The sequence below is a fragment of the Olea europaea genome, chromosome 9 (assembly GCF_002742605.1).
Source record: "Olea europaea var. sylvestris chromosome 9, O_europaea_v1, whole genome shotgun sequence".
NCBI lineage: Eukaryota > Viridiplantae > Streptophyta > Magnoliopsida > Lamiales > Oleaceae > Olea > Olea europaea.
Genome location: NC_036245.1, coordinates 1,868,461 through 1,879,295, shown reverse-complemented (window position 1 = coordinate 1,879,295; position 10,835 = coordinate 1,868,461). Strand labels below are relative to the sequence as shown.

Genomic DNA, 10,835 nt, shown 5'->3' with positions numbered 1-10,835 from the left:
ATCTATTTTTATATATTAATTCCAATATCTCTATTTCAAATTAAAAATATAAAATTTATCAAGCACGTGGTTCTTAATTAAAACAAGCCTCAAAAATTCGCACTTTCTCTCGAAACCTATGAAATCTATGAAATCTAAGTTTTGTTGTCTTAGATCAAGCCTAAATTTGCCTCTCTCGAGCGCCAAAATTTAGAATATCAAATCAGTCAATTAGTGGCCAATTAATTGAAAGCATTGCGCACAAACAACATAAACAAATAAAAAGGAAAGATCAATTGAAATAATTATAACGGAATCCAAACACGTCTTAAGTAGGCTACATCATCCCTAGAATAATTGTTTAGTTCATAATTGAGAAAATTGACATGAATAAATTAATAAGAAAGAACATAGAGAAGAAAAGGAATAGAAAAACTCGTTTTTGCCGCTCGATTTCTTCTTCCATTGTTGCCAAATTCTCTCAATTAACTTCCTCTTCTTTAATTGTATTGGCCAGTCGTGGGTTTGTCTCCAGATTTTTACAATTCGCCGGCTAAGCTCCTCTTTCCAGTCACGTGTTCTTGTCGGCTGCTTCCAATTTTCCTTGCTCGTTTTCCCCCTCTTAATTAGGTCTTTTAGGTAGTATTTATAGTCTCCTCAAGTGTTGGATGATTTTGGGTTGGAATGGGCCGAGGAAGAAATCCAAAAATATCAAAATACGTTTCCCCGTATAAGAGGCGCCCAATATGGGTGCCACGGCGCTATCTTTAAGGTCGAATTCAGCTTCATGGGCATTGCAGCGACCATCTTGGGCGCCATGGCGCCCGGTTCGGGTGGAAAATTTCTTCTGCGCGTCCCTCAGTATTTTTAGCATAACTTTCTTGTCCGATGTCCACTTGAGGTGATTCAAAGCTCATTAGAAAGCTAACTCAAGGGGCACAATTTTTTTTAGATATTATTCTCCGCTTCGATCGTTTGCTATGTCAAAAATGAGTTTCAATGTGAGGCTGAAATTCCAGAGCACAACTTTTTGATTGGAAATTGATTTGTAATCATATTTTGACCAAATTTGATGCCTTTGACATCTTTTTTTATCCAATTGACTCCTAGCATGCTCGGATTTTCATTGCAAGGTTCAACACAACTTTTCAATTTGTACTTTAGTCCCTGAACTTTGGATCTCTTACAATTTAGCAATTTTCTCCAATTTCGCCAACTTTTGCTTATTTCTTTCAATTTCATCAACCTAAATCACAACATCAAAACACACAATAAAAATCTCTAAAACACTCTCAAGAGTAACAAAATAACAAATTAGGTGACATAAATACTATGAGTGTAGAGACTCATCAGTAATAATCATAAATGTCAATGCATGTTTTCCATATGAATTCAGATTAGGAATATGATCGTCTTGTGGTAATTATAGGCTTATTATATCTTGGGATAAAATAATAAATAAAAGTGGAATTTCGATTATTACAATCGCATGAGTTGAGATAATTATCACAGGTTGAAAATTAAAACTAAGAATTGATCAGTGACGTTGAAAATCTAATAAGTTCACTCATTTGATTTTTAAACCAAACTTCCATTGATTTCACGAGTTTTAGTTACAGAACGTAGTTAGCTATTTACAAATTAACTTTTGGTTACTAACACGAATTTAATTATATCAAATTTATAAGAATCAAACCTTATTTTCTATGGGATAATAACTCCCTTATCATGATTATTACTTGTACAACGAACCCGTATGCTTGCGGAATATTCACGAACCCACGCTTCACTTAATTTTCGACAGTGAAATAGTTTTCAATATTTTTGTCATAACGTTTTTTCCCAATATCCGATTAAGGTGATTCAAAGTGTATTGGAAAGATGACTTAGAGGGATATAATTATTTTAGAAATATCATTTTTCCAATTCGAAAGTTTGCTGTACCAAAATTGGGTCTCAATATGGAACTGATATTCTCAAGCATAAATTTTTCGGCTGAAAATTAATGTGTGATAATACTTTGACTTTACTTCCTTCTTGATTTATTTTCTAATCCAATTGACCTTTAATACTCTTGAATCTTTATCATGAGGTCTAAAACAACTTTTGAGTTTTTAAACTTTAATCCCCAAACTTTGGATTTATTTCATTTTATACTTTTTCATTCTTTTTTTTTTGTCCAATTCATCGTCCAAAGACGAGTTTTTCCAAATAAAAATAATGAATAAAAAACTAGTGCCTAATTTGTCTAAAGAATAGAAAAAAAAATATCATGTAGGACTTTGAATAAGTGTCGAAACTAATTTGTCTAAAGAGTTTCAAACAGAGATTGAAAATTTGTTTCATTTCAGCCATTTTCTCTCGTAATCGTGTTATTTTATCTTCCAATTGTATCCACTTAAATCCTTGGCATTTTCAATCTTCATTTTATCGCTCGTTTCATCTATTGATTGTTTTCAATTTAGTCCCAATTTTTAGATTTCGCCCGTTTTTCACTATTTTAACATTCTTTTCTCCAATTCCTCATCAGACATTGAATTCGTTAAACGTTCCATATTCTGACAAAAGAAAGATGTTGATAATGATGAGAAAAATTAATAATACTGGTCCACACCAATCAATTTATCCCAACTTTGGTGCTTTTGGATTTGTTAGATGAAAAATGTAGTTTGGAGTTTGGACTATTATATAGTTTGTGCCCCATAATGACTATGAGGTTTTTTGTTTTATATCTAGTTCAATTTTATATCAAGAATCACATAAAAGATGAGAAATTGAAAACCAAAAGTATAAATTTGGACGAATATAGAGAAGTCAAAGTTTCTAGCAAACAAGTAGTTTTTCATATTCTTCTACGGACCATACTAGCACGTCCTCCTTCACTCCCGTCGTGCTTAAGGCTCTCTATCCCAACCCAATTTGGTCCTTTCTTTCTATTTCTTGGTAAGAGGTATCAAAAAATTCATAATGGAATAAAAATCATGCATTTCAAGCAATTTATGACGTATAGCATATCCATTTATGCCAAAGTCAAATTTCAAATTATCGATCATAATATACAGATCCACGTAGCTTTATTCAAGAGGATCTAGCATTGAAGCAATGTAAAAATAATTGATAAACTAAAAAATATTTGTTTTGAATTTATTTTCCTTGTCTTGCTATACACGTAAAATAATAGTATTATCATTTCTAAACTATCAAAAGGGTTTGACAAACCTTAATTTTAGCGGGTATAATAGAATTAGAGATAGCAGATCGAAGATTTCAACAAATGTTCCAAAGATTATGAAAGCATGTTATAAAAATCTATAACAGAATTTAATTCCTTGTTTGTTAAAGAAACTTCATTTAAAAAGATAGCTCCTTCATCTTTCAAAAGTATCATTGGTCCCCAACTTTCATAATGCCCTGACCAATCCAATTAAAAGTCATGAGATGATTGTGATCAAGAATGGCACATGAAATATAAAGAAATCTAGATCTAAATCGTCACGCTTGTCGCATCATTTCATTTTTATCCATTCAATTTACATAAGTAATCATGCAGCAAATAGGCGATGCGTTCTGTATAAACAGAGTACCAACTTGACCATTAATAATAGTTTGAGGATTAAGTTGTCTATTTTGATAGTTGGGGTACCAGTTTCATTAGTTAGATAGTTGGAGGAGTAAGATGACGTTTAAGGATAGTCGAGAACCAAATTGATCTATATTGATAGTCGAAGGACCAAGTTGACACGTCTCAGCAATTTACTCTTCATAATATTCGGAGGATCAACATCACTATCGGTAACACATGGAGGATGAAATTGAAGCTTCAGGGTAGTTGGAGGAACAAATTAAAGCTTTACAATAGGTTGAGGAACAAATTGATATTTCTTGATAGTTTGTGGACCAACATTATCATTCTGCGTAGTTGGAGGAAGAAATTGATCCTTTGTACAAATTAAGGATCCTGTGGATGCCTTTCCGTAGGAAAAGGAGTAATATGTCCTTTCTGCATAGTATGAGGACCAAGTTAATGTATATTTATAGTTGGAGGATTTATCACTGAAAAGTTTTTATGTGTTCCACCTATCTATGAGCGCCAATCCTCCAAGTATTCAGAATCTGCAATTTCATCCTCAAAGTATGCAGAAGCCACAATTTTTTCCTTCTACCAATTCAATGCCAAACTTTTTCGCTCCATCTATTCTAAAGCAATTGTTTCACCCTCCAAAATTTTTGGAATTGGCACTTTGCTCCATAGCATCATTCATCTCTTTAATATCTCACCCTCTCATTTAATTATGCAAATATAAGATTATTTTTAAGCAAAATGCACTTAAAACTCATTTTTTTCATACCTGCAAAAATTCCTTTAAAAAATTCAGTTTTTTTTTTTTTTTTTTTTTTTTGGTTGGGGGGGGGGGGGGGGGGGTGCTTGCATACTGGATTGCACCTGAGCAACTATGTCATTTGAAGTTATATGCCCAAACAAATTCCACCAATTGTGAGTTAGATTATTATAATTACTATTATCTTCACTTTTCACAGGCATCACAAGATGAATATATAAAGTAAACAATACACCATAACCATTAGTGGAAAAAGAAAAATAAGTATTGCGAAGGAAAAGAAAATGCCGTTGATTAGGGAAAAAATAGTTGCACCATCCACCATTGCGACGAAACTAGGGATGTAAACGAGTCGGGCCGAGCCGACTTGTAAGCCTAAAGTTTTGGCTCGAGCTCGGCCCAGTTAAAATGGCCGAGCTTTTTTGAGGGCTCGAAGCTCGGCAAAAAAAAAAAAAAAGGCTCGTTCTCAAGCGCGGCCAAAAAATTTGGCTCGGCCCGAGCAAAAGCTCGGGCTTTTTCCGGGCCGAGCAGGGCAGGTTCGTTCTCTCTCTCCTTTTTTTTTTTTAATTCCTAAACTGTTGCCTTCAAGCCTCAATTTTTTATTTTTTTTTAATAAAAAGCTCGCGAGCTCACAGACCTGATTGGGCAAAGCCCGTGTCTCCAAAATGGGGCTCGACCTGAGCCTAGGCTCGAGTCCACCGAGCCACGAGCGGCCCGAGCCGACGAGCCTAATTACCATCCCTAGATGAAACTAAAAAAAAGTAGATGGAATGTTAATGGTTGTGATGGAAATACAAATTTGCTTTTAGTAAAATAAATATATTTAAATTGTGGTGATAATATAATTATTCTGAATAAAAAGCTTAAATATATAAGAAATATATGCGTTTTCATTTTGTCCATGTAATTTTTGTTTTTGGAATATAAAATGCGTGATAAAAATTTCGTTTTGCCCATTTTATAACTCTCAAGAATTAGGAGAAACAAGCACTAACAATAATGAATAATATTATTCTTTTAATCTTGACTATAACACTTTTCATGCTCGATATAAGAGTATTTCAAATGCTATTACAGACTGTACAGAAAATATTGCTATATAAATTAAAATAAACAATATTTACAAAATTCCCCTAATGTAACTAGCCTAGGATTATATCTAGCGACGTGACCCCAAAAAAATAAATAGAAATTACACATTATCAAGATGACGAAATAGTAATTGGACATTTGTTTACTCGAGGCCCTAATTTTTTTGGCGCCAATTCTCTTTTTCATCCTCTGATAAATTGAAACCCTCCCCCCTCTCTCACTCCCACTTGACGCGCAAAATGCAGAGACAGAAATCCATTCTCTCATTTCTGAAGAGACCAGCGCCGGATGACAAAAATTCCGGCGGATTCGAACCGGAAGGCCGGCCGGCCCACTCTTTGCAGGCGGAAAAGCCTAATCAAAACGCCGTCGTACTAAATAAAGCTAGAGATGTCTCGGATGAAGAAATAAGAGGAACAGAGACTCCACCGGAGAAGTTGCCACGTCAGATATTCTCCGTTAATGACGGCGAAAGCACCACCCCCACCAGGCCTTCTCTCTTCTCAAGCATTAAGCACAAATTCATGAAACCCGACACCAGAGAAAAACCTTCCGTTGACAGGTACACTATATTCTGTTATTTTACGAGATTTTTGAGAAAATTATAAAAAATATAGGCACTTTTTTTAGAAAAAAAATTATTATGATCTTTTAGGAATGGAATACTTTAATAGAACCCAAAAGTGCTATGTCGATTTGGCAAATGACGTTTCTAGAGCAGTGCTAGCTACGAGCAAAAAACATATTTGTTTAAGCTGGTTTTTGAAATTATGAGGAGGCTTTTTTATTTTGAAATTAAACTTTTGCTGATTTTTTCGGAATGAAATAAGTGATAAGACCAATAAACCAAAGTTGTGCAATGTAGATTTTACACGAAGATTGATGTTTCCAGAGAAGTGCAAGCTACAAGCAAAAAACATGGTTTTAGTTACTTTATGCTTCAAGCGACTGCCTAGCAAATTTGGCATCCTACAGATTACTTTAATCTAGTATTTAATGTAAAGGTCAAGAAATTTATTGTTGGTTAAATGATAATTTTAGTCGTCTTACTTCGTGCTGAATTACAGACTGTGGAAAATTTCTAGCTTATCACATAAAATTTGATGTGAGGAAACTTATTGCATAATATTCATCAAATCATTCTAGATTTAATATTTTTATTAGCTAGTGATGAAATATAGTTATATGAAACATTTTTAGTTTCCAGATTAATATGCTAGCGTTATTAATTTATTGGATTCATTTAGTAAAGATTAACTTTTACAACTGCATTTTTCCTAGTAGTTTTTCATGAATGGAAATATTTGACTGATTCTGTTTGAAGCTTCCTTCTAACAAATATTCATTGTTTGCTTTAAATTTATTGTAATTTCTTAGCTAGACAAAATGCATATAATTCCAGCATGGACATGCTTGTAATGAAGTGTTTTCTTTTCCCACTTCCCTTTCAGGTTCCATGTAAACGATACTTCGTCTGGCACTTTCTCTCTTCCAATAAAACATGCTGTACCAGAAGAGCTGGGCAATGCATGTTTATTTCCTGAGCATCTCAGCAAACAAAATGGTCACAATGCCAATGAAACCATGTATAGTGAAGGAGACAAAGAGCGCCCCTTCCTAATCAATATTGATGATGATGTTTCTGGGCCAGTCACACCGGGCACGGCACCTCTTGTTCCTCGTTTAAAGAGAGTCCAGGAGGACATGTGTAATTCCAAGGATAGAAGTGATTGCTTATTACCGGATGCTAGGAAAAGAACAAAACTTATTCAGCTGTCCAATAGGGCAAATAAAGTTAATGAAGATGTATCTGAAACGAAAAGCAAGTTTGAATGGCTTCATCTTTCTCAAATCAGGGATGTCAACAGAAGAAAGCCAGACAATCCTCTTTATGACAAGAAGACACTTTACATTCCTCCAGAGGATTTGAAAAAGATGTCAGCGTCTCAGAAGCAGTATTGGGATGTCAAACGTCAGTATATGGATGTGGTCCTCTTCTTTAAAGTGGTCAGTTTATTGAGGCCTTTGGTTTAACATTCAATAATAGCGAGGATGAAGATTATAATTGAATTTAACGTTGATCTTTCAATGATTTAGGATAGTTATGTGGAGACTAATAAAAGGAGCATGTCAGCCCTAGTTGTTTATATTGGCATACTTGTTAAGGTTCAAGTTTATTGATGACAAATATATGAAATTGATATCTCTGAGAGGTCATGCGCCATTTTATTTCTTTTTAGACTGATATTGACATATTGGCCCTGTTCGGTAGGGATTTTGAGAATTGATTTTTTTACCGTTAGAAGAAAAGTGAGGGCCACTTGTAAAAGAAGAAGTCAAAAATTACGGCTGAAATAGTGAAATAACGATAAAAAAATTGATTTTTTGGGGTGAAAAATCACTCCCAAACACTTCCATTATATTTCCATGACAAAATTTGATCTTGAAATTTGGATGTAGTGGGGAAGATCAATTTTAAGAATAAAGATGCAAAAGTAATTTAATTGAAATGAAGCCCAGTTTTGTCATGATTGTCTCTTTCTCATGTATTAAGTCTTTCTTCTTTTTATTTAGTTGATTTGATGTTTTCCATCAATATTATATGGCATGTTCAGTTTTCTATCAGTAGAAGATTTTTTTCCTTCTCTGTTTATCTACGAGTTATATTTCTTCTTTGCATTTTGATTTTCACTTTCATGCAGGGAAAGTTTTATGAGCTCTATGAATTAGATGCTGAAATTGGTCACAAGGAACTTGATTGGAAAATGACACAAAGTGGTGTTGGAAAATGTCGACAGGTAACCTTAAAATTCAATTACAGGTGCAATTGTTTCCGCAAGTGATCTCTTATATTTTTTTAATATCTTCCCAGGTCGGCATATCTGAGAGTGGTATTGATGAAGCTGTTCAGAAGTTGATAGCTCGTGGGTACGAGAATTGTTTTTAGTCCGATTTAATTGTTTAAGGAACTCAATTAGTAAAGAGAGTGTTGTTGAAATATCTTACTTTTTGTTACTTTTCTTGCAATTCCTCTTTCTTGATAAGTAAATTTATTTGTTTTTTTTAATTACACGGTTTATCATAGGGACATATAATGCACTTCTGATTTATGAAGAAATTTCCTCCACTGGAAACTTTGAGTGAGAATATAATTATGTCAGTACTTTTGGGTTGGTAAATAATGTCCACTTATTTAATTTAAAATTTTGACAGATATACCATTCTCTCTTAAAATTTGTTTCCAAATTCTCCCAATGCTTTTTTGCACGAATTTGGAACCATCTAGTCATTTTCGTCTAACTAGGCAAAGTCGATAAGAATGCCTAGTCCACTTAGATGCTCTCTCTTCCTTTTTGCTCATATCTTGAACCTTCTAGCATTCTTGAGGCGGAGGCTGCCCAAGGGCCACTCGTTTTTTTTTTTTCATGGAAAAATTTTTCTTTTCCATGTATCAACCTAGTATAAATTTTTGTTTTGTCCCATAGCTTCGCTCCTTATTCTCATCAAACTAGGCAAAGTTGACTAGAGTTTCTGGTGTATCTACTATCTAGACACTCTAGCTTCCTTGTCACTTTGCCTAGAATGACTAGAGGATAATTTAGTAAAGGGCACTACAGTCATTTTGCAGGTTCGAATGGATGCATTTGATAAAATTTGGCAGGAGAAAATTTTCATTTTGTGCCATAAACCATTATCAGTTAAAAAAATTCCATTTATTTATTTTCATAAACAAGATAAGTTTTTATTTGATTATCACTATTCTTTTCTTGGGCTAATTTGTACAATAATGAATTGATTGCATTTTCTGGATTCGTTCAATTTCCTATTATGTGCGATGTTGCTTTGGTACCTTTTCATATTTTTACTGTAAGGTACAAGGTTGGGCGGGTGGAACAGCTAGAGACATCTGAACAGGCAAAATCCAGAGGTGCTGGTTCTGTAAGTTTGATGAACTTCTGAATTGTAACTATTGTTTCAACCATTGCACAATTTTCTGGTGTCATGTCATGTAAGGGGTGTACCATTTATATTTGTGTTCCACAAACTAAGTAATAGATATCATATTCAGGATTTGTTCTTATCCGCTACTGGAAGTACAACAAAAGGACAATCATAGTAACTGATAAAGCCATAAGTTGTGCATTTTCCGTTTGAGTAATCATTGAACACCAATAAGAAAGAAAAAGAGAGATGGGTGACTGTGGGGGTACATGTTATGCAATCTGCATTCAATGTGATCTTTTCCTTCTGACGTTCCCTTAGTTTCAGTGTACCATGTATTAAGAACCCTACGAGAAATAACCGTCCTATAAAATGATAAGCAACATTGGTTTTCTCAGGTCATTCAAAGGAAGTTGGTTCATGTACTCACACCATCTACTACTGAGAGTAATATTGGGCCAGATGCAGTTCATCTTCTAGCCATAAAGGAGTTTGATTCAATGGTCTTACTAATTGACTTTTCTATGATTTTCTAATTCTTTATGAATTTCAGTAATACTGAAACATCGTATTTTTTTTTCTTGGAAGAAACATTTATATTCACATTTCCTCAAAAGACCAGGGAACTAATTGAGCTATGTTCTTTTATTCTGCACATAGGAGGGCCATTTGCTGGAGAATGGATCAACAGTATTTGGGTTTGCATTTGTGGATTGTGCTGCTTTAAAATTTTCCGTTGGTTCCATCAGCGATGATGCATCCTGTGCAGCTTTGGGGGCTTTGTTAATGCAAGTATGCTTTTTTATTCTGAAATTTTTGTTCGAGTTACTCATTGACATTGGTTTTGTCATTATACAGTGCATCTTATATTCTCTTTGGTTCTGTTATTAGGTGTCACCAAAGGAAATTATATATGAAGCAAGAGGTAAATATATTTATTGTTGTCAGAAAATTAATCTGAAGCTTTTGCTTAAAATATACTTCTTAATTCTTACTACAGGGCTCTCCAAAGAATGTCAGAAAGCGCTTAAAAAGTACACATTAGCTGGTGAGGATATTGGATTCCATTTAATTTTTGAGCATATGAAATTTTTCTACTGCTCTACCGTTTTGAAAAGTTTTTAGGTTTTGTCAAATTTCCAAGTGCTCTGATTTTTCCTGTCTTGAAACGTTGTCCTTGTAATATAATTTGAGTTAGCTGATATTATGTCTAACAATCATGGTGAAGATGTGAATCACTTCCTTTTACATTGTAAGGAATAATGAAACTTCAGATCAGTGGAATATCCTTTTCTGTGTGTTTGCGATACTAAATCCGAAAGGCTTGCTAGCTGTTGGCAACTCAGGGGATCCTCAGTTAGTGGAAGCAGTGCATGAAAACTGGCATCCCACACTCTGGGATGGGTTTTAAGTAGTGGGGAGAGGTTTTTTTTTTTTTTTTTTGGAGGGGGTAGAGAACAATATCAGAAGTAAAGATTTTGC

The 10,835-nt window shown here is 34.2% G+C and overlaps 1 protein-coding gene across 2 annotated transcripts in view; it reads left to right on the top strand.

The window, feature by feature from the left end:
* Window positions 1–5,599: 5,599 nt before the first annotated feature.
* The window catches only part of LOC111399384 (DNA mismatch repair protein MSH7), a 10,577-nt gene continuing 5,341 nt past the window's right edge, over window positions 5,600–10,835 (top strand). The window contains exons 1-9 of one of the 2 annotated variants that reach the window (XM_023026660.1): window positions 5,600–5,973; window positions 6,863–7,418; window positions 8,114–8,209; window positions 8,284–8,339; window positions 9,284–9,350; window positions 9,752–9,856; window positions 10,014–10,145; window positions 10,245–10,278; window positions 10,354–10,401. In XM_023026660.1, the coding sequence (XP_022882428.1) occupies window positions 5,651–5,973; window positions 6,863–7,418; window positions 8,114–8,209; window positions 8,284–8,339; window positions 9,284–9,350; window positions 9,752–9,856; window positions 10,014–10,145; window positions 10,245–10,278; window positions 10,354–10,401 (1,417 nt within the window). In that variant the 5' untranslated portion in view covers window positions 5,600–5,650. The remainder of the gene's footprint in view (window positions 5,974–6,862; window positions 7,419–8,113; window positions 8,210–8,283; window positions 8,340–9,283; window positions 9,351–9,751; window positions 9,857–10,013; window positions 10,146–10,244; window positions 10,279–10,353; window positions 10,402–10,835) is intronic. The other variant, XM_023026661.1, reaches the window with a different exon arrangement.